General features: G+C 40.1%; 1 protein-coding gene across 1 annotated transcript in view; it reads left to right on the top strand.

Moving 5' to 3' along the window:
• The window catches only part of SALL3 (spalt like transcription factor 3), a 19,882-nt gene extending 17,842 nt beyond the window's left edge, over positions 1–2,040 (top strand). The window contains exons 2-4 of the mRNA XM_075052158.1: positions 1–76; positions 293–633; positions 1,609–2,040. The exon at positions 1–76 is cut by the window's left edge and continues 2,861 nt beyond it. Of these exons, the coding sequence (XP_074908259.1) occupies positions 1–76; positions 293–633; positions 1,609–2,040 (849 nt within the window). The remainder of the gene's footprint in view (positions 77–292; positions 634–1,608) is intronic.
• Positions 2,041–24,757: the final 22,717 nt, after the last annotated feature.

Below are 24,757 nucleotides of genomic sequence, written 5' to 3'. Positions count from 1 at the left end.
ACATCCACCAACCCGGGAAGACCGGTCATCAAAGAGGAGGCTCCTTTTAGCCTGCTGTTCCTGAACAGAGAACGTGGTAAGTTTAAAAGTACTGTTTGTAATATCTGTGGCAAGCCTTTTGCTTGTAAGAGTGCATTGGAAATTCACTACCGCAGCCATACTAAAGAACGTCCATTTGTTTGTACAGTCTGCAGTCGTGGGTGTTCCACTATGGGTAATTTAAAACAGCACTTACTGACGCACAAATTAAAAGAGCTGCCTTCTCAGTTATTTGAACCCAACTTTACTCTAGGTCCCAGCCAAAGTACTCCTAGCCTGGTCACCAGTACAGCACCTACCATGATCAAAATGGAAGTGAATGGTCACAGCAAGCCGATCTCTTTGGGTGAGGTTCCCTCGCTTCCAGCTGGAATCCAGGTTCCTGCTGCACCACAGACAGTGATGAGTCCGGGGATCACCCCTATGCTGGCACCCCCCCCTCGCCGGACTCCCAAGCAGCACAACTGTCAGTCGTGCGGGAAGACCTTCTCCTCAGCGAGTGCACTGCAGATACACGAGCGCACCCATACCGGTGAAAAACCGTTTGGTTGCACAATCTGTGGTAGAGCTTTTACCACAAAGGGGAATCTTAAGGTAAGAGGCCAAATCAAACTGTAAAGGCTTGGGGGGGGGTTAAGGCACTGTACGTGAACTGAGCAGGTTTTGGGGCTAAGTGGTTGTCCCAAAGGCAGGAGAGAAGGGAGCTTCGAGGAAATCCTTGCTGTACGGCGGTGGTTAGTGTGCGTTGAAGATAGGGACTGGAAAGCGGCTGCGCAATGACGCGAACTCTAAAAGCGGGTCCGGGTGCACGTGCACGCTCGTTGTCGTTCTCCTGGCAGACGTGATGGCACACGCAGTCCGCTGACGGACGTGTTCTGGCAGTTCTGGTGGACCATCAGCGCAAAATAACCTCGCTATAAACCAGAAACGCAGAGCTTGCTCAGCTCCTTGGGTGCCTCTCAAATTCCTATTTCTATTCTGCTTTGCAGCCATTGCAGACTAGAAAGCTGTTTCCCACTGATTTACAATGAGTTACTACAGGACTGACGCCTCTTATTCCCGCAGTCTGGTTAACCATCAGGACACAGCCTGGGGAATACATTTTAAAATGTCCTTTTTAAAAATGTTAAATTGAGCAAAATAACCGATGCCTCTGACGTGAGAGAAAGTATTCTGAAAATAGACAAGACGTAAAAAGGGGAAGGGCAGAAAAATCCACCCATCTCCTAGTCCAAGTAATGCCCTTCGTTCTCTACGGCGTGTGAGGACTTTCAGCTTGCATGTGAAATTGTCTAACCTAAGAGGATACGTACTCTTTATTGTCGCGGCGCTGCGTTTGTTTTCACTGAGAAGAAACAAATGCACGTGGAAAAATTACTACGGAGCTGGGTTTTCTTTGTATAGGTTGACCGGGCCTTAGAACTCTGTCTTAACTGGTTTTCAATGCGAATTAAAAGGCATTTTTTTTAAAAAAAAGCGAGCGGTACTGTAAGTAACAGCATTTCAGGCCAGCCACCTGACCAGGCCGTGCTAACTTGGGGGTGCTTCTTGTCCCGGTTTGCTCCGCAGGTTCACATGGGAACCCACATGTGGAATAACGCCCCCGCGCGCCGCGGCCGCCGCCTCTCCGTGGAAAACCCCATGGCTCTGCTGGGTGGCGACGCGCTCAAGTTCTCCGAGATGTTCCAGAAGGATTTGGCAGCTCGGGCCATGAACGTTGACCCCAATTTTTGGAACCAATACGCTGCAGCTATCACTAACGGACTTGCGATGAAGAACAATGAGATTTCTGTCATACAGAACGGCGGCATTCCCCAGCTCCCCGTAAGTCTAGGCGGAGGTGCCATCCCGCCTCTAAGTAACCTTACCGGTGGCATGGACAAAGCTCGCACGGGCAGCAGCCCTCCCATTGTCGGTCTGGACAAAGCAAGTTCTGAAACGGGAGCCAGTCGTCCATTCACCAGATTTATTGAGGATAATAAAGAGATTGGCATAAATTAAAAGCGTTCGTTCCGAATAACTGTTGGACCGCTACTCGACACAACACTTGTCCTGTTCCATGTACAGCTTTTGAAGCTAAGCGGTAGTTTCCTGACCTAAACGCATAGGTTCCCTTTAAAGTTTTACCCATAGCAGAAATACATAACTTTGTGGCTGCTGAAAAGTTGTCTTGCAAGATCTGCATGGTACTTCTTTCAACAGTGAGTTTGACTGTTACTGAGAACTTTGAAACCTTTTAATTTAACAGAAAGCAAACAAACAAACAAATCACGGGATAACTTCATTAGAAACAGAACGAGGCTAGTCTGCGTCCACTTCGCTTCTTACAAAACTTACCATCGCCTGAGAAAGGGGGGCTTCATTACGGCATTCTGTCACACTTATTTGCTGGTTTTGTTCAAATTAGTTAGCAACTTGGACTATGTTTTTAGGAATCTTAATCTTAAATAAGTGATTTAGTACCCCAATGCTGTGTATTATTACAGTATCCTTGTCTGTAGTATTTATAATGTTAAGATTATGCGGGTAACAGACAATATACTAGCCCCAAACTTAAATGAAGCTTTTGTACTGCAAAATACATCTGGCTATGTGATTTTTCTTTTCTTTTTTTTTTTTTTTTTAAAGCAAGTTTTGTTTTCCTATAAATAAGTGGTTTATTTCAATGCAGGCAAAATTGTGAAGTTTTATTGGGAAAGATAGCATGCTTTTCATGTGCAAGTACCTGTCAGTAACAAACCTTTTTTTATTTAAATATTTGTAGCTGCTATGTGGACAGTTGTTCTATTAAATGAAAAAAAAAATGTAGTGTGGACTTTAGCTCAATGATTGGAAAACAAGTTACAGACAAACCTTAGCACCATAAATTATTCACAACATTATAAACAGTTGTGAGTAAATACTCCATGTTATCAAAGCTGTACAATAAAAAGGTAATGTTTGTATAATGTGGTTGCAAACTCTTAATTTATACTATTGCACTTTTAGTATTTTGTATTAGGGAGGTTTGTCTATAATTTGAAACTGAACAAAGATGTAAACTATTTTATAAATAGTACTTTGACTTAAGGAATAAGGAGGAGAACCCTGTTGCAGTTTCTCGTTTTATTTTAAGGTCAAACAATGAGAGATCTCTATTAACAAAGCAGAAAAGCCGCAGAGAACTGTCAGATCCTTAGGAAATATGGGGCCTGCCATTTCTTAAATGGAAATGATTCATTTAACTTTTCTACAAAGCCCACTTAAAAGCGTGACCACCCCCGACAGAATTCTGATACATTTATCTTAGGAGTGTGATATTAATACAAGTCTAGGATAGAGGAAGGAGAACATTGTGTAGGTTTAATTTTACTGTAATCTGTTCTGTCTCTTTCACACATACCCACAAGCAAGATGTCGACTGCCTAATAACACGGGAACAAAATAATAACTTTTGGGCAGTGTGAGCAGTAGTAATATAGAAATATTCTGTATCTATTTCCAACTCTTGCTGATTATCTTCTCAGATTGCTCCAAAGCACAATGTACTCTGATTAATCGAATATAATTTTATGTTGATTGCGTTGTTTAAATTACACCGAGTAAATAAAGGGAATGGTTCCACTCGTAAGCTAGGCTGGGGATGCTGAGGAGACTGGGGCTTAATCAAAACTTGAAGAGTAAACGTTTTGTGTACTACCTCATTTTTGTGCATTACAAGCATGGTGGAGTTGACACTATGAACTTCCGTCCAGCAGAATTGCTTGAGGGACATTATGGGTAGCTGGGAAACAGCGCAAGGAGTTTTATGCCCCTGAAGAACGAATCAGACAGTGAGGTCTTCTCAGTTGAGACTGAAAAATAGGACAATCTTTCTTATACAACAAAAACCATTACTGTAAGAGGATGGACTATTCCTGCCATCGTGTAATGGAGTGAAAAGAGGTTCAAAGACTTATTAGCTGTTTGTTTCTATTGGAAATGAACAATGAACTCCACAGCTCCATTTTCTACAGTGATGAGATAGAGATATATAGATATATATGTATCTATATATAAGCAAAATTATATATCTGTAACACCTCTACAATATAACATCTTTTTTTGCCACAGTGTGTGGGTGGTTAGGGGTGTTTCCAAGCATTGAAAAAAAAAAAAAAAGAAAACTGAGGTGGCTTAATGTTGCTGTATTTCAGCAATTGAATGTTTTTATTTATCTGTGTCATTTTTGGTGTGACTTTTTTTTTGGTTAGTATTTGGTACCATGTAGTGTTATCTCTATTCCCTAAAGGATGTGTATAACTTAAAAAAAAAGAAAGAAAAAAAAAAAAGAGAAGAAAAAATGAAAAAGGAAAAAAAAGAAAAAAGATGTAAAGTGTTGTAAATAAGATGGTTGATGATGGTACAGTAAGACTGACCCCATTTTGTATTCAGGGTTAGGTCATTCCTCTCTGCATGGTGAAGAGAGACACTATTTTTATACTGCGATACCATGTAGGGCTAGGAGCCTCCCTGAACCAGCTGGGAATTGTTACCTAGATCCAATATTTTTTATTATTAAATCTTGTTGGCTTGACACATCTACTGATTGAAATGGATGTCTTAGTCTAGGTTACTATTTTTGTCATATGGAATTGAATAAAATGCAGGATGTAATATTATTTCTGAATTGCGTTCCTTGATTATTCTAATAACAGAGCAAGATATGAGACTAAGGTCACTTGTGGTAGATTGGTGTCAATGACTTCTAATCGTCGCATCTGAAAATCGGAATAAGGTCGACACCGTATATTCAAATGCTATTCTAATATATATTAACAGTGCAAAGGGGTAGAATTATTAAAGTCTCTTTTCCAATGAAAATAAATTGTAAGAGCGTTTTTCGCAAGACAGTAGAACAAAAAAAAACCCAAACATTTTGGAGGGGGGAAAACAGCCTTTGGAAAGACTACTGTTTCAAATTGACTGCTTTCTGAACACTTATCTGTCTACCAAAAAAAAGCCTCGCTTTCATGTTGTTTAAACATCTGCCTAATATTCACGATACACTGCATGATAAAATTTGGGGACAAATTAATCAGGAGCAGTTCAAATTCTAAAATACCAAAAAAAAAAAAAGAAAAAGAAAAAGAAAAAAATTGACAACTCGCATCCATTCATTCCAAATGACATAACGTGTACGTTTAAACCCATGGCTTTGTTTCTTCTTTTTTTCCAAGACCTTAATTTATCAAAGCATGTCTAACTTTAACCAAATTATTTTTTCACGTTGATTTAAATTAAAGTATTTACATTCTTAAGGTTAGGCATGTGATTAAGTATCTCCTGCAAAAAAGCTGTATGTTTGAGTAACCTTCAAGCTGTTATAATCCGGTGATGAATGCCTGCTGCATTTAAAACGGACAAAAGATAAATAAAAGAGAAAAATCTGTATTAATCATCTTTCAGTGGCCTTGTTATGAAGATACTCTGGTTTGTAAGACCTGCCCAAAGAAGGTACGAGTTTCCTCTGGTGACTCAACAACAACAATAGGTTTGTGCATGTGTTCCTGCACGCACAGCCCTGAGCCTCGCTGACAGAAAACATGATATGCAAAAGAGAAGGAAAGCAAAGGAGCGCTGATAGTTATGGTTCTGTTGAAAACACAGGAGGAAAATTATCTGCCTTCCCCTCCTCCCCAAAAAAAAGGATGAAAGCAGAATGGTATCTATTTTTAAATATGTATGGGTTATTTTTTTTATTATAGGAAGACATTAAATAATAAAATGTGCTACACAGATAAAAATGCTCAAAGTCTGCTGAATTACAGATGTTTAAAAATAGAGCCACGTAGGAACTCCATGTAATCAGAAAAATTGCCGGTTATGTTTTTTTGAGGGGAGGGTTATTTTCCAACTTGAAAATTCCAGCAAGGCTTTCAAACTATTTACTTGTATTTTTCCCATGAGTTATTAGAAAGAGAGCATTTATGACAAATGATTGACATAACTACTTTTTTGCCCCTTTTTTTTCCTTTTTGTATATATTAGCCCTCAATATATTATCTGTTCCTTTACCTGTTTTGTCCTTTCTATCTTGGCAAATACTTTGTTTTTCTAAAGCTGCATTTGTGCTGTATTTATGTTGCCTTTAATTTACTTCTCTGCATGTACTCTCTCGTTTGGAAGATACCGTGTTTTATTTTTTTCCTTTTTCTCTAATTCTGCAGAAGTTAAAAGAGCTGCCTGGTTGTTTTTTTTTTTTACAACTATGTGTAACGCTAGCATAACGAATGATGAAGTCGCCAGTGATGTGATCAGGTACGTGCGTAGCTCACAGATCTGCTAACAAACATGCCGTTGGCACTCTTTCCTCCAGTTGAAGGCATGAAGGTTGTTAGCGCTGCCGGTATAAGGTAGGCACAGACGGTCAGGAGGGTGGAAGTCCTGAGCCTAACTTCACTGCGCCTGCTTTTACACCACCCAAACGCCACGGGCTTCAGTGGAGATACGCCGGGTTTATACTGGTGCAAGAGGGACTGCTTCCAGGTTCAGATGACTTGCTTTGCTCTACATGTCATCAAAACAACGGCTAGCTACAGAGTATATTAAAAGTACGTCTAGGCAAAAGCATTCCGGACTTTATTTTTAAAAAGAGGGAAAAGAGAATACATATATTTTAGTACGTACCGCAGGATTATCTCAGTTTTAAAGGAGATCCTGAAAGCTAAATAAAATAAAAAAAATGACTGTGCCCCTTAATATAGAATTCGATGTCATCATATGAATAAGCAGTCCTTTTTCACATAAATGATTAAAAGAACCTGTAACTTTTATCCATAAAAGTAGAAGATTGTGAGACTCTTGCTTTGGCTCTGCCCCACAAGGTAGGCCCTCACAGGGAAATGCCTTCCCTTTGCAGATATTAAAGGTATCCGCAGATTTATGAAAAGAAAAACACGTGTTTCTGCATGTCGCAGCACCAATGTATAGTATTTTATTTTTTCAGAAGGGAGAACGTCTCAATCAATTGACAAAGTGACAAATGTGAAAGCCAACAGCTTCGGGCTGTGCCACTGACGTATTTTAGGGATGTGGGCAAGTCACTAATTAGACTCTGATTCTGCTTGAGAATTACATACTTCTGGGGCCGCTGGGCATCAGGGAGTGAACTCCCCCTTGCAGAGTCAGCTAGCACCTTGTAGTATTGGGATGAGTTGCCCCATCAGTAAAGATGGGGTAATACTTTTGTACCTACCTCACAGGGGTGTTGTGAGGAATAGTTTTATGTTTGTACAGTGTCTCAAAGATGGAAAATGCTTGGTATTATCGCTGATTTTAGAGAGTTTACAGTACATGTACTATTATTTATTATTTGTACTCCAGTAGTACCTATGGGCTCCAGTCAGGACTGAGAGGCCTTATCCTAAATGTTGTACCCTCACCTACTCGGGATTGATACAAAATTTTACTCAGTAACATTTTCCAATGGAGGTATTTCATTATCAAGTATCGATTTGATTACTATAGGGTTTAATTCATTTATTTAGGTGTTCAAATTGATAATCGGTTTTAGACCATGGCAGAGAATTACCTGGTATCACATTTTGTTTTGAGCTTGTATTGATTTTCAGAAAAAGTGCACCAATTTTCTATGGATAATCTAGAATCAAATCTTGCTATCAGTGGAATTCTACTGTACTTTTTGCTATTAAAGCTAAACGTTAAAATAAATGTGTGTGTATATATTATTATACACCAATATATAATATACATGTACCTATAAACATGTATGTTTTACATTTCTTTAGCTGCTTAGAATTAATTTCAAACTGTGTGTTGCATATTTTGCTCAAGCATTATCCATTTCAGATGCAACTAAAACATCATTAAATGGTGTTGGCCCTCAGTAAAGACACAAAAACTGGAAATCATGACAACAAAAGACATATTGTCACTATGATTATATTTATGAAGGCTTGTGAGGAAAGTTTCTAAGTCTCAAATGTGTTAAAAACCTTCACTAAGTCATAAAAGTCTTTACTTAGATTATGTTGAAACAAACTATTATATCAGGATGAGTCACTCACTGTATATAAGTATGTTAAAATAAATACTTAAAATAATTCCAAAGGTAATGCTTGCTATCATTTGGATGTTGAACAGAAAGCAATTTGTCTCCCAGATTGGCAAACTATATTTAATATTTTTTTACAGGTAAGAATTATCTGATTTACAATACTATGTTAAGCAACCTCCTTAGCAATTGTTCATGCACTAAATATATTAGCTCAATTAATTCTATTGATACTCTCGTCTTTTTTACTTGAACATAAAGAAAGGTTTTGGTTTAGCTTTGTTTAAGGTGTCCTCAGTGATGTTAGTCTCACTGATTTCCCTCAGGCACGTCATGGAGTAAAGGTGTGAGTAATGGTGGGTGAATCTAGTCTAAAGAACCTCCTTCTTTTCCCTCTGGGAATTGTTGACATCTCTCCACTGCCCCATTCTGGTTACCAGCCAACACGTCTGTAGGTTGTTGAGGTTCTTGTACGTCGATTAGCACTCGTGGCTCAGCCAATTTTGTCCAACACTTGGCACTTGTTCTGCTACAACGCACACTTCATATGGGACCTATAGATGTACTAACATAAGTAACGTATTTAAGATGGGCTGGTGGTGGAGGGTGTAAGTGAACTCCTCTGCTGGAATTCCTATGCCATTACCTGTTGTGTGCAGCAAACGTGCACATAAAAGGACGTGGTCATCAGGAGCTGTGGGCACGTTTCCCTTTGGTTTCTATCACTTTATACTCTGAATAACGTGCCTGATCTAGGAGGTTTGGGCTTTTGCTTTTTTAAGCATTCCTAGTAAGAGCAGATACAAACAGACACCTCAGATGGGAACGCACCTTTTCAGGTAAGAGTTTTGTAGGTAAAACTTGATTGGGATTTGCCTTTTCTTCTGCCCATTTTCTATTAAATTACTCTTCTGAACATAGCTTTCTAGATCACTTCACAGTTAGAATTTAGTCCTTCACCTAGGTTTTAGTCTGCCATCATCCCATTCCAAACAGGTTTGCTGAAACCAACGGGATTTATATCGAGACATTAGCTAATGAAGCTAATGGGTAGCAGAATCAAGTTCCTTGTGCATTTTGGAAATCTGCTTAAAAGAAAATTCAGTTAAATCTTCAAACGGTTGCCTATGTATCTTGTGTCATTGAATGTGACATCTGTTCCAACATTTGGCAACAGTCTGAGTCAGACTGTGGTACTTTCCCTTACACTGGGCAGCCCAGTGCTCCACAGTTTACCCTATGGGAACTAATAACACGTGCCAACCTGTATTACTCATTGAAAGGAAATTTTTTTAATATGTTATCAAGCTTCCTATTACCATAGCTGCAATTCCAGCCTCACAGAAGGTAGATTAAATGAAGTTGGCTAGATTAAATGAAGTTGGTAGTCTCTGCAGCCTACAACTTTCCTCCTCCCCAACACCTACTATCTTCATGAAGCAGTTTGCCAGTGTTTCTTCTGTGATAATGTATCTTCTGTTTCTCTTCTGCAAAGTACTGCTGCTATTGCTCATTTCTTTGGTTTCATTGTCTTCCTGTACACGGCCATGTTCTTCATGTGTTTCTTTTAAGGTAGTGTTAGATTTGCCCAATGCACACATCTGTCCTTGTATTATGTTGAGATTAATTTCTTTTTTACTTTTGGGGCCAGGTCATGTCATCCGTACTCACATCTCCACTTCATTCCAATTCATTTCTCTTGTTGGGACTATGAGTAGAAGATATTGCACAGTATAACAAAATCCAGTACCCTGAAACTCGGAAGAATTTCAAAATGCTGGGATTACTGCACACTCACATACTGATGCATTCAGGTTTATTAGCCTCAACTTTGTGCCTGTTACACGTATAACTAGTTCCACTCTTAGTTCTTTTATATCTGGAGACTGTTCCAGGCTGATCTTGGTTTTCCACACTTTTTTGAAATAACAGCATGTTAGTTTTCCCCAAAACCTGCATCAAAATTACATTTACTTAGTGGCTAATGCTTTCTATGCAACAAGCAATTTGTAATAAGGAATAACCAAACTTTGCTATTATTTCAATGGAACTACTCACATAAAATGCTGAGATGGAAGTAAAGCTCAAATGAGTACAGTAAGTAGCTTTTTCTTTCTGCCTTTATATCTCCAGTGCTAAATGGGAGAAAAATAAAAGGATCGCATACGACATGAAAAGCAACCAATATAGGTATCATGACAATAGCAGTGTTTAGCACAAACACGGGCACAATACCAGAATAAAAGACAACAGAAATTATAAGAATTTGAGATACCAGCACCAGATTTTAAAAATATACATAATAAAGAAAAATAACCATATTCTTACACAACTAACACGACAGATTTCCCTAATAATCACGAGCTTTATTTTTTCACAAGGATTCACTTCTCTGAAGTCACCAAGAGTGTCTGGGGGAAGCCGAGCAGCGTGCCCCTGGTGCAGCTTCTCATTAGACTTTCCCGTCGGCTCCGGAGATGCTTATTCCGATCTGACAGGTTCAGTTGTTCAGGTGGGGAAGCTCCTGAAACCAGAAGGATCGTCTTGTCAATGTTAGTGCGTGTGAATATCCCAAGCACATTTCCAGCTTACCCCTACTCCATGGTCTTAGGAAAAAAAGGGATATTTTAGTATTTCTAAAGCTTATCATAGGGCTCCAAAACAGGAATGAAAATGACCCTTAGCACATCCTGATAATTGCGGCTATAAAAGGCCTCGTTCTAATCTCTTTTACTCAGCACAGATATTATTCTAATTTCTACAGACTCACTCCTGATTTACACTGGTATGAGCAAAATCAAATGGCCATAGTGACTGTATCATCCCTTTTTCATCAGAGCAAGACACTTGTCTTTTTTCTTAAACCATAAATTTTTCTGTGCACTTTTTCTGTTATGAGTCACAGTATGTACCGGAACAAACATGCTATAATCAAGGTAGCACGCTATAATCAAGCATGCTATAACAAGCACGCTATAATCAAGGTGTACTTCTGCATGTGAGAGACCTGGGCCCATTCTGGAGACCACCCGGCCCAGCAGAAGTTGCATCCCTACCATTTCAAACCCTTCCACTCCCTTGAAAAAGGACATTTGCATCCAAAGTGAATATTGGGATTGGCCCTTGGTCCCCAAATCCTGCCTGGGCATCGCGTGGGAGCGTGTCCCTCCGCTCGTGCCAAAACTGCCCAGGAAGGCGCCGCTGGCTGATGGGGCAACCCCTGGTCTCCTGCCCGGGACCTGGTCGGTTCGAGGAGACCGGCAAAGCCTGTGAGGGCAAACATTTCTATCCTGAGGAGGGAAACGTGCTTTAGGTGGAGTCATTTTCCATCATGCCTTCGCGTAGCTGCACTTTTAAAGCCGTTGGAATTCTTTATCAGACCGCTCCTTTCGGCACCTTTTTTTTTTTTTGCCGTTAGGAATTTGACTCCTTTTACATGGTTTCATAGTTCACGTTTCATGCTCCTGGGAAGCCGTGCTTCTTCCACAGCTCTCAGGTGGGAAAAGAGAATCGCTCCTTGTAGGTTTTCTGAGGGGTTTCTCTAGATTCCGTGAAGCTGGCAGAACACCTTTTAGGCCCTGTTTATTCCTTATTTTATCTAGGTATGTTCTCTAGCCCATTCTTGTTCCAGCATAAGAATATACACACGGTTATTCAGGAATAATATTTCCTGAATACTTGTGTAGACAGAGTAGTCCCTTAAGTAATGAGTTCAATTAGGCTAAGATACACTATGTAGCAATTCAATAACAAAAGTCCTGGGAGGTAGGGGGAGAAGAGGCTTGCCAATTGCTTCCACGCAGTATGCTGGATGACAACTAAAGACTTCGTGCTGTGGCATATTTGGCACATGCTGGCCCACAGTTATGCCTAGCAACTCCCAAGGTTTGAGCAGTTCCTTACTAAGGTTTTAATCGAGAGGAGAAAAAAAAAAAAGCATGGTGTGAAAATTAGTAAGACAACAGGCTCCGTTTGAAATCTCTTTGGGGATGTTCAATCTTACAGAATATCAGCATCTAAGAAAATCAATTTATCTTCTATTTTTGCAAAAAAAAAATGTCAATAGACAGTTTAATTTACCAATTCACTACCCTGAACACAGGCTGTTGGATTCAGAACTATAACTTAAAAAAAACACTCTCAAAACCTGAAATGCATACAATTTTTCAGATTTGACTTGGGAATTAAATAGGCTCAGCATTTAATCTGCATTTTTCATTCCATTGTTAATACATTTAAATATTTCTTCTAAGAAGGTCAATTAGCTGCATTTGAAATGGGCTAAACATTCTACCATGATCTTAAAACAATATACCTCCACTATATATTCTTCTGAGAGGATAATGTATTGCAAAAATACCTAGAAATCTTCTTTGGCTCTGCCTGTAGTCCAGTGAGACTACTACTCTTAGTTCCTACTTTAAGCACAATCCCCTCTTGAGGAACCCATCTTGTGAAATGTAGAGACATTGCTCATTTTTTAGAGAAAAATCCTTTAAGATTTAAAGCCTACTTCAGATCATTATAATAACTATTCAAATGAAAACAAACCCCAGAACCTAGCAACACTACACTAAAATAATATGGAATTGAAAGATTGTTATGCCAATACCTCAGAGTCATCTGCTCTTCAAGCTTCTGTTTTTGTGATAGCAATGGGATTCTGCCTGCTAGAGCATTAAGAATTCTTCTGCAGTTTCTGAGGAGGTGGCTGCCAGTCAAACCTCCTGCCTGCTGCTGGGGTTAAGTCTTTGGAGGCTTGAGGTATTGATACAGATTTCTTAGCATTGATTTTTATGGTGAATGTTAAAATGTAAAGTTTCATTCAAATGCTTCAAATGAATTGCCTTGTTTAGCTGTCTTGAATCACAGAGTCAAAGGAAAATAATCGGCTAATTAAATAAGAGGCAAAAGCAGATTTCAGCTGCTGAAACCATGCCACAGCTAGGGAACCTGTGCTGAGATGCCATTCATGGTCTACAGAGGTTAGAACTTGCCCAGTGGGTCAGGATCCTTGAGCCGTACCGTACCATACCTGACTGCTGAACAAAGCACCCAGTAGAACAGCAAGACCTTAACTGGGTGTCAGAAAACAAAAAAAAACGCCCCTGTTGGTCCACGGCGAGACAGAGATACGACTGTTCTTCTGAGCACGTCAAGCTGATGTGCTACTGTTTTCATGATTAGAGCGTTACAACAGAGCTGAAGCTCTGCCAGTGATTTCGATATGGATTTTTCGTGTTTTGTTTTTAACTCATCTATACATCAGTTCATTAACTTGAGGTAAGCTTTTCTCAGCATATATTTTACTTTTGCTATCATTAGTCTAATAACTGGCTTCTTTCCATGTTATTTCGTACCCTGGCAAGTTGTACTTTTCTATTCACAGTACGTATTACTGAATAACTAGCTGTAGCATAAGTGACAGCAGTCAGAGAAATAACAAACACCCATCACATAGCTGTTTTTATTTGTTTAGACATCAGATACTGTACTCCTTTATATTCTTACCTTTGGCTGAACAGGGTAGGTTTTTCTCCATTTCTTTCTTTCAGTGTACACCTTTAAATAGGGCACAGCCACTAAAATGACCTCGTATTTGATAGCTGATCTCTGCTCGGAAACCAAACAAACTCCCACTAGCTTGTGCCCAAGTCTGAAGTTCGTATTTCTCCTGGAGTGATGTATCCACATTATATATTCTTCCAGGAGTTATTCTGTGGTTAATATATAGGAACTGGGAGTGTATTCTCCCAGAACGCTTCTGAGATTTTAGTCACTTATTAAAACCTTGCTATCAAAATTATCAGAAAAGGTTGTTTAAAGTTATAGCAAAAGCTGGAGGCAATAGCTGGCATAAAGTGATGTGGGCAGCCTTACCGCAGTGCAGAATTAAGTAAGCAGACGACAAGAAAGATGCACGGGAGGAGACAGAGGAAGAGAAGGAAGGAAGGAAGGGAGGAAATGGAAGGGTGATATAAAGAAGTGACATAGAGCTATCTGGGCTGTTACACATTTAGGAAAAAAGTCTTTTTTTATACAATGTCTACAAAGAATACAAGACAGCAGAAGCAACACATGGTGCATATACATTGCATGTGGACTGCATGCTTTTTTTTGTTTTTAACTGCTTGATTTTACTTACATGTCTTAAGACAAACCTTACTTACAATTTGCTACTTTTCTTCAGTATTTCACACTCTGAAAATCACTCATTTGTAATTATCAGCCCTGGTTTTGCCTCAGTGTCAAACTTCAAAGCTGTAATTGCTCCACTGACTGCTATAAATGTTGGCCTATTGCAAGTTACAGTAGTACAATAACAAATTACGTGGGCTTATTCTGAACATATAAAGTGCATCTCAGCTAAACAAAGCACTTATCCAGGACCATCAGCAGCACTTCAGGACCCATTGCCTGTGTTCTGGTCTCACAAAATTTGCCTTTCAACCGTACTGCAAGGCTCAACTGCTGCTGTAACCATGCAAACTGTGTATTTGATGGGTTGGTTGTAATTTGGCTTCCTTTTCTTTGAAGAAGCTGGGTGGGCTTGCCAGGGGAAGTTCTTGAAGTGCTACTGAACAGATTCAAGGACAGACTGAGGATGGGCAGACCAGTGGAGTCCAGCAGAGTCATCGCAGATCTGCTCAGCTTGCGTCTTTGAGAGACCAAAAGGCTGAAGGAAGGACTGGGAAGCAGCCAGCCGTGCCTCAGAGGTGATGGAAAAAATGTCATAAGGATGTGGGGAAAATCAGCAGAGCTTTCTGCTTCTCAGTTAGTAAACTGGCTGGAATGGAGGGCCCACCTAGAAGGGTTTATTTTGTTTTCTCTAGCTCCTTTAAGGGTATTTTTCTATCTAAAAGCTTGTTGTGAGCTTTTATTCAAATAAAACTTAGCTTTCCTGAGCTTAAAACCTGAGGTGGTGAAGAAGGTGGGGAGGAGGCAGGTCTGCCACAATGCTGTAGCTGAAAGCGAGCCTTGCAACCTTCTACGTGCCCACAGCACTGCAGCTTTCTTCGGCCACCGCCAGCTCTAGCAGATGCTCTGTCTCCTCATTCCTTCAGCCAGGGTACAAATCCAGCCGGAACGTAAGGCTGGTTTCTGCGCTGTTTTGAGCTTCTGCAACTCCCAGTGTCTGCATCAGGTAGGGCAAGAAAGAAAGGAGGAAGGCTAACGTCTCCCCTAGAGAAAATAGTAGTGGTGGAGATCTGAGGTAGCAAAGAGGTGGATATGGTAAGGAATATAATTCCCCATTAGTTGACATTGCCTATGCTTGGGGAGAGGTGAAGGCATTTCTTCTGATATGCAGCTCGTTGCAGTTAACTGCCTCCAGGCTGATTGCTGACTTTCTGACTGTATTTGCAACTAATCACGAAATGCCGTTGGCGGAGAGCATGGCTCTCCACTCCCGTAGACCTTCTTCCCATGCAGAGTGGACTCTAACCGAGCCTGCAGTTGCATTTGCTTTTACAGGGTGCCAGATACAATTTAAAAGCCGCGGTTGTAACTGATGAAGCAACAAACCGTTTGATTCCCGCGGAGCTTTCCTCAGCAAGGGCAGTGGCTGAGGGGTTGTGCTAAAGCCATCACAGACACACCTGAAACGGGGGAGCAGGACGGGGGGACAGGATCAGACCTTCCACCTCTCAGTCTCCCTGCGTCCAACTTAGTTTGCTTCGGAGGCACGATTCCTGTTGCTGCTCTTCCCTTCTGGGGAAGCGTGGCTGGAGTAGCTGGGAATTGAAAAAGGTTGAAGTGGGATGAAATGAAAGTGTTCTGGGCTGGGCAGATAGAATGGATTTTACTTACGGGCATTGGCCAGCCCCAGTTTTGCACATGGGCAAGCATATTTTGTACCTGTACTCAAATCAGAATGATACATTTTAAAACTATATTTAAAGAAAGAGCGAATAATCATTTAACTACCCCATTTCTGAAACACCTGTATTTTCCGCAGTGATGACTTGTGTTTTCCTATGCCACCAACATCTGAATTCAGCTGTCTGCGTTTTGCTTCCTTCTGTATCACTTGCTTATGCTGATTTTAGGATTGATCTGCCTATCTCATGCTATTGAGTTCCTGAATATCTGCGCATTTTCTACTCTCCTCCCCCACTCTTTTTTTCCCCCTTTAGTTACTACTGCTGTTTGTGAACGATTATAACTCCACTTCTGCTGGTTTAATTAAATTTACCTATGGAAAACAAAGACATGAGATCTGGCAGTCAGGGAGCTCAGGGAGACAAGGTGGTCTGTTACTGAATAAAGTGATGCTTGAGAGGTGCTATTCTTTATGCATCATCATGATCATCAGATAAGGAAGAATCATATGACACATTGCAAGAATGCTTTGAAGAAAGTGAAATTCTAATCCTTTCCCAACATAATCATAATGCTGTAAATGTATCCCTTTATATGGTGTAAAATTGATTTTTCTTTCCTGTTAACAGCTGTACAATTTCTGTTCTGCACGCATTTTTCTTCAAAATTGCCTAGTTCCCTCTGAGTACATTGCTGTTCTTTCCCTCCTCCTTTCTTCAAACCCATTCATTTTTTATTTATTTTATTTGCCATCCTGACCCTTGGTAAGGTTAAAATGATTATTCAGCAGTTGTGAGCTGTTGAATTACCCCTCTTTTGTTCCACGGTCTATTTTGTTGTTAGTGTACTCCATAGACGCCTTTGACTCTATTATCGCTGATATTGTTAATCTCTGGGCTACTCAAGATGAATTCCCAAACTGTATAAAGATGACATTGGTCTTTTCTATTCTTAAAAGACTAATTCTTTTGACAGAAATCCAGGAAACTTCAATCTGTGAATGAATAAGGTAAAAAGGACAGAGTAATGATGTGATACCTTTTATCACACTGACATTGTAACTTGATTCTATTATAACTACCCTTAGGAACCTAACTGATATCCTAGCCCAATAAAAAGTATGGCAGCCTTTATTTTATGTAACAAAAATCTAGCTTGTTCATGTACACTGCTGGACCTTAGCTGTCAGAATTTGGTCAAAGGAGTGCAAAGGGCTGTGCTCCGTTCTCAGAAATAACTTCTGTGCTTGGAAGCGTAAGAAGTCCCACAGATGTCCCATGATACGAGGAAATTTTAATGATAAAACTATCTTGATTGGGGAGGGGGCAAACTATCGTACTTCTGAGTTCTCACGGGGAGGCAGGTGTGCTGGAATAGAGGTGTCTTACAAATTCATGGGACTTTTTCAGCAGCTTGAACTGAAGTAAAACCTATGGGTTTGTATTTTTCTTCAGAGGCCCAGTGAAAGGTCTCCACATATACATGGGTATATGTGTTTTGATCAAAAATGCCAAGGGCAGCGCTCATCAGGATCTCAAGGGAGGTGACTACCCATAAACACTGCCTGCTTTCAGCACCGAATGCACTCTGATAGTTTAATGCTGTAAGGCTAAGGCACATGAAACATAGAATCCTTTAGGTTGGAAAAGACCTTTAAGATCATCGAGTCCAACCGTCAACCCAACACCACCATGCCCACTAAACCGTGTCCTGAAGTGCCACGTCTACGGGTTTTTTGAACACCTCCAGGGACGATGACTCCACCACTTCCCTGGGCAGCCTGTTCCAATGCCTGACAACCCTTTTGGTGAAGAAATCTTTCCTCATATCCCATCTAAACCTCCCGTGGTGCAACTTGAGGCCATTTCCTCTCACCCTATCGGTTGTTACTTGATAGCAGAGACCAGCACCCACCTCACTACAACCCCCTTTCAGGTAGCTGTAGAGAGCGACAAGGTCTTTCTCCCCTCAGCCTCCCTTTCTCCAGGCTAAACAACCCCAGTTCCCTCAGCTGATCCTCATACATAGGCAAAAGGTGGATTTTTTCCATCTAGTCACTAATCTCATTGTGGATTTAATACCACAACTCGATGCAAATGTGAATGTTAATTGTCCAAGCCCATCTCTCGCCTTCCTCCTGCTTTTCTGGCCTTCCACTCCTCAACCTCCCTGTGGACTTTTCGGATCCTTGCCCATTCCCTGTTTACCTGCCGGAACTCTCCCTAAACCCTGTCTGTCACCTCACATCCCCCCTAAGACCTGGCACAACCTCCAAACCTAACACCTGCCTTTATAAAGGAACGCCTCGCTCCCTCGGCTCTACTCACACTACCTGCTAATGCAGGAGAAGTTGGGAATCTTTTAGACCAAGACTCACTCCCAGTTGCAGAGCTTCCAAGTGGATCTTCTGAGTGAACTAGTTATGGCCTTAGCCTGATTAGGTGGCTTGGATAGGACTTAGATACATGCCATGAAGGAGATTATTCAAAAAGGAGGATTAGACAGATAATAGCTAAATTGGCAGAGAGGCTAATCCTGTGCATGTGCGAGAGGGACAACTTCACTGTCGAGGGACTTTTCCCTCCCTCATCCGCGTGGCTGCTGGGGTAAGATAGATGGGGAGGCTCACGAGGCGAGATGGATGTGTGGAACGAAGCAGGGGTCGGGCGCAGCTCTCTAACTCCTCCTGACGTCGCCAAATTAGGATGCCGAGTCCCACCGTTCGCCTTCACAGCACTCCTGAAATGGCAGTGGGCATCACCTATTTGAGATGGATACGGATACTGTACCGAGAGTCAATTTTCACTATTTAAAAAAATATACACCAATAGATTTGTATGCAATGTAGATATGTATCCACAGGACCCTATAAGACGCTTTATGCCTCTACGACTGTTTCATCTGTCTGAAACAAATTTGCCATGCTACTATAAAATAGTTATTTCTATTGCAGACGCAAGAACAGCCAGGGATTTGGTTTTTTTTTTTACCTTTTTTTGGGGAGGGCAGGGTGGTGGTGATGGCATCACTAGTACAGAAAAATTTAATGTTTGGCCATAGGTGCCTCAGTCACTTAGAACTTTCTGTAAGGCTAGAACATTGAGGCTTGTGTTTGCTAAACGGATCATACTCTTATGTTTTTTTAAAAAGACCTTTTATCTGCCTGTCCTTGACCATAGCCTCTTTTTGTTTAGTATGACTCCTTTACCAATTTTTCTGACAGGGTACTGATCAGTGCACATTTTATTTGTCTAATGCTCTTCACCTGTAGTTTTAGGAATTACCAGGATTTGGTCCTCACTGTTCCATGACAATCCTGGTCCTCTTTTTCCCACCTAATTTTCATTCCCTTCAAAGGACGCAATGTTTGTTGTTTTGCAATATTCTCTGTGCTATTCAACTATAGTTACCAAATACAATCATATTTATTGCATTTTACTTTTGGTTCTGGCTATTACTTGACTTGCCAATGCAGAGGTCTCAGGCATTATCTGTGGTATTTTCCTTCAGTGGCAATTCTTTTTGCCTTTCAGATAGCTGACCATTATACGTTCTGCTCCAGGAGCCCACAGCATTCACGCAGGTGTTTTATTAACATTTTAGGAAAGCAAAGAAGAGCTAAAACCAACTGAAATTTCACTCCAAATGTTTATTTTATTCTAACTGAAAGAATCTGTGCAGTCTTTATTCACACACTTTCATATTATAAGCTTTCAGAAATCCTGAAAAATAAATGTTTTAATAGGTAGCCTCCCATGACACTGGCCCACCGAAATGGAGTGAGAAACTCTTCGTCCACGAGTGCAAAAATCTGTTGATTGGTCCATTTTTAATTTTTCTTTTCTTCACTTTAGGGCAATGGACCTAATCTTTCAGGGTATTTAAAAATTTCAGCTGAATTGAAGTAAAGTTGCTCTTTCCAAATTAATGCCCCATAAATCAAAACATTGCCTTCAACTGCTGTTTGCAAGGTTTTGCACCGTTTAACCCCATTCAGACTTTGTGATCCCTGATTTCCTTTATCTCCCAACTAGTTGCATTGTAAATGCACTCGTGAAGTGAGATACGTTTGTGCACTGTTTACAGCACAATATGGTGCTATTTACAGTTAACCTGGGATTTTGAACTTTTTATACATGGAGAAGGACCAAACCCAAGATGTCCAGAGAGACAAATTCATAATGCAGACACAGGCTCACGAGGTAGTGCTGAACCTGGCTCAGCCAAAATGAGCATGACCGAAGTCCACTAAAGTGACAAAATGACTTTCCATGCATTTGAGCTTAAAGACATAACTGCATCAAGAAGTGCAATTACACTCTCATCACTTACAAGAAAGGCAGCGAGGAATATGACCCTGTGTTAAGCTAGGCTGTCATCTCGGAAATCTCTGTGTTGCTTTCTTGCTTGCTTTATACTACCAAAAAATAGAGGGGCTCAGAATCTCTTTCCACTTACTTCTGGCCTTACTTTTGTGTTGGCTTCAAGGGAAGTCAGTGACTAGCTAAATCATCAGAACCATTCCCTAGATCACCTTTTTTTTCTAATCGGGTTGAACTCTCTTTAAATTGTGACAGAACTGCAACCTGGAGTGGGATGCTTGCATAAAGATAATTTCTAAAATGTAAACATGATGGATTCAATCTTAAAATATCTGCCAAATTAAGCACATTAGGTTGTACTCCTTATGAGTCTCATTTACTTCTTTGTTATTTTTTCCAAGTCACCAGGTCTTTGCTCACTCAAGAAATAAATACATATAATTATTGTGTTGTGGAGGAAAGAGTTTCCTTTTTTGAAGTTATCCTGACTGACAATAAAACAGCAGTGCTGCTCAGAGAAAATAGCCAAAAGCATTGTCTTCATTCTGCTATTGCATTTTCTATGTGCTTGGTTTTGAATTGTAATTATTTCCTTGATTTTTAGACTGGATCTACTTGTCTATATTTACCCACGCTCAGACTTGTCTGTTTTTGTTTGAGTCACATTACACCTAACATTACTGAAAATATAAGCCCAATTTTACTTCAACTACTGTTTTCCTTCTTTCCTTATCAGGCTCTTTTCATTTTTGTGGCTGTTGTTTGCTCCCCTTTACTACTATAGGCTGTTGAAATATTTTCTCTTTGTCCCCACACAGCCTTATCTCACTCTTTTTCTTTGCTGTGTCCACTTCCACAGTACTGACGGCATCCAGACTGTCTTCCTTCACTTCTTCCCACTCTTGACTTATTGCCACTGAGCTGGTGGACTTGCTTCTCTGGGTGTCTTCTGTGTCCTGCCTTCTCTGTCTGCCCCAGCTTTGTGATCTTCTTGAGGCATAGGCTTTGTTTGGGTCATTGAGATAGGGAAAATATTATTTAATATATTCACAGAGTTCAGTGAGACCCTTAATCTTGGGGTGGCCCATCTTAGGATAGGCTTTTTCCTACCATTTGTAAAAAAGTATTTAAGTAAAATAGATTACCTGAGGGTGAAAGGGGCATCTTGAAAAAATGAGTCAAGCAGAGGAAAAATAAGAGGTTAGAAGATTACAGATGCAAATTCTTAAGAACAGAAGTGAATCTATCCTGCTTAATTTTAAAAGGAAACATATGAAACTGTATTAATCAAAATTTTCAATGTTTTTACCTATGGTGAGAAAACAAGCCATGCTAAATGAGATGTCTGGTTGTCTAGGACAGTGAGCAGCCACACCTGATGTGATACGACTGAAAGCACAGCTGGCCGGTACCACTACAAAATAAAAGGCTAGTTTATGGATGAATAGAGATTCAAAGGAACTTTGATTCAGTAGAATTTTTTTTAAAAGGTTCAGTAAACAAATTGCCATTTTATGCTTCTTAATAGTGGGAAAATTATCTTGCAGAAAATTATGTACAGTTCAAAACTCTTCTCAGCTGCAACTCTGTAACTGCACTGAAGACTAACAGGCTATTTGCAATTGTAACTGAGCAAGCTTTGGCCTTCTGTGTAATAAATTATTACTTTCCTGACTGCCAAATATTTATCATGTTATTAACTTTAGGCAAATGAGAATAGACAATTTAAGCAAACCTGAGTCAAACAGCTAAGATGAGTTTTCTTATACTTTTTAATATTAATTAGTAACAATGTTAAATCAAAAGGCTGCTCATGAAGAATATACCACTGCTGAAACAGACAACTTACATTAATATGGGAATAAATAAACATCTTAAAATTCTTATTTTTAATTGCTCATGCAAGTTTGGCTTCTTTTAAATGTACTGCTTATAGGATGCACACTCTTTAGCCATTACAGTGTTTGTGAAAATGCAACCCAACCTATATTTCCATTATTCCTTAATTAAATATTATGGCTTAAATTTACTTAGAAATAGAATCAGTGGTGTTTAAAAACTAAGAGTTTAGAGCAAAGTTTTCTCCCTGGCTATGAAGCTTACCAGACGATGACTGTGAAATAAACCATCCACAGGTAATGCACTGGTTTATATGAAACTAGACTGGAAAATAAGGTAATGATTTGCACCTATCGCTCTTGGGTATGGAGAAAGGGACAAAAGGAAGTATGAGGGAAGTTAGAGACTTTATTCCAAGTCAGGAAGCTCCAGGCATTCCTGTCCACATGCAAAAATGTTAAACTCACAATTCTTGTATTAGAACCTGGAGATACATCAATGCCAGCGCCCGATTCAGCCCAAGGAATGCAAAGATTATTCGCTATGTTGTTCAAAAGTGACTGAACTTCATGGGGAAACAGGATTGAAATTCAAAATATTTTCTGATCTCAAAACTCCCTATAAAAGAGATAAAGGAATAATGAAGAGCAGTTATGAAAGATAAAAAAGCTTTGGGGGAAAAAGTGGATGAACTTGTATGCTTAAGCCACACGTGAAATGTTGAGGTGGTTGGTATGCCTTAATATGCAGAGGGCTTAGACCCACAACATTTTTTTACAAGCTGGCTGAAAGAGTTATTGATACAAGCCAATTTAGTTGCCCCAGTTGTGCTGGCATCTGCCAGGAGGCTTCTTGCTAAATAAACTTCTACTTCTCCCTTTCTGTGTACTGTGCTGGTGGGTTGTGTAATTGTTTTTGTAATAAACAGGCTCCTTAAAACATCAAGAATTGCTTCTAATCTGAATTACCAAAGTTCCACTCTGGGAATATATATCCAGATTACACTATGTTACTTTTGAAGAGGAGACAGATGTTCATGGCTGTGAAACAGATATTTCAATATATTGTTTTTTTCTTGTGCAGTTCGCTACTCAGCCAGACTTCGGGTACAAGGCAATAGGCATATGGACAGCTTTTAACTCCTGATGAAGCAAGTATGTTTGCACAGGATCAGTGAAAGTGAGATCGCTGTATATGCAGGAACGCAGAAATGAATAAATAAAAAAATCCTCTTAGAACACCTTCCGATGGAGCTGCAAAATATGGAATTAAAACATCCTCATACATAATATAGTGGATATATTTCTTTATGTGATACCTTTATTTAATTCCTAAAATAAGATTTAGAAGAAAAATGCATGCTAAAAACATCATTCAAGAAGGAAAAGAAGGAAAAATATATAAGTTCTGGGAGTCACTTCTCATATCATCACGTCATGGCTGGACTTTACTCACTTGGTACAGACATCAGAAAGCAAATTAAGAAGCAAGACCTCTGGAAGCACATAAACCAACCATAATTCCTGTTTGCAGCCTTTATCCATGGGATGTGCTTGTGTGCCCATGGAAATATATACGTAGTCTAGTCCAGCTGACCGTAAGTTTTTCCCACATGAATACAACCTGTATGTTAGCGATATGGAAATCTCCTGAGGCAACCACCAAACACTTCAGTGCTAGGACAAGGCCACTTGACAGCAGCGGTCACCTTCAGTCCATTTAACTGAAACCGAAAAGGTTTCTGTGATATAGCAGCTCTGATGGAAAAGGATGTTTGAATGGGGGGGTTGCAAACATTACTCTAGACATGACTCCCTTTAGAGGGAATGCCTCATACTTTGATTATGCGGCTAGAGTTTTTTCTAACTGCAGGAAAGCTTACTACAAGTTGTTTAGAGTAAAGTTTAGGGTTTAGGGGCATCCGATCAAGATGCTTAACAGTTTTCAAGACATGCTTAGATCCAGCAGAATGCCCAACCTCACTGATGTATTTTCTCTCTAGAGTGAAGGGGAACTTTGCCAGTTTAAAAACTGCCAGACTGTACAGAGTCATACCAGGCAATCGTCCCCACAGCCCATGCGTGCTGGTTATGATGATAATCCTATTGCACCAACTGCTCTTTTAGGACAGATCTGTTTTTCAAAGAGGAATTAAAATCTCCTGTTCGCTGGATGTGGCAAATTCCTACCTGGCACCTGGCTGGTGGGCACGAGGGGTCTGAGTCCTCAGAAAGTGAGGGCTGGTTGGTCCCTCACCAACTTTCATTGTGAGAGATTGATAGGAAGCGTTAACATCTATATGCATTTCTAAATCCCCTTTGACTTTTATGAAGCATTTACTTCAACAGAATTTTCTGACCTGGAGATCCAAAGAATAGCTATACCATATAGAAACATTGCCAAGCAGCTTAAATGTGTTCCTTTTATTTCGTAGGGTGTCTCCTCGATCTTGTGTTGTAACCTAGTACTAAGGAGTAACCGACCGATAGGCTTTACACTATAATGATATTATGATAATTATATCACGTCATCTCTTATTCATCCACCTCATAAACAGACCTAATCTCTCCACATGTGGAATTATTTCCTGGCCTCTGATCACTTGCCTGTAAGTCCTTTCAGTTTATTGTATTTCTGCCCCGTTTTGTGAGAAGTGCTGACAGACAGTAAGCAAGATCAAAACTGAAGGATGACTATTGAT

Source organism: Buteo buteo, chromosome 20, assembly GCF_964188355.1.
Source record: "Buteo buteo chromosome 20, bButBut1.hap1.1, whole genome shotgun sequence".
Lineage (NCBI taxonomy): Eukaryota > Metazoa > Chordata > Aves > Accipitriformes > Accipitridae > Buteo > Buteo buteo.
This window is presented reverse-complemented; position numbering and strand designations above follow the sequence as displayed.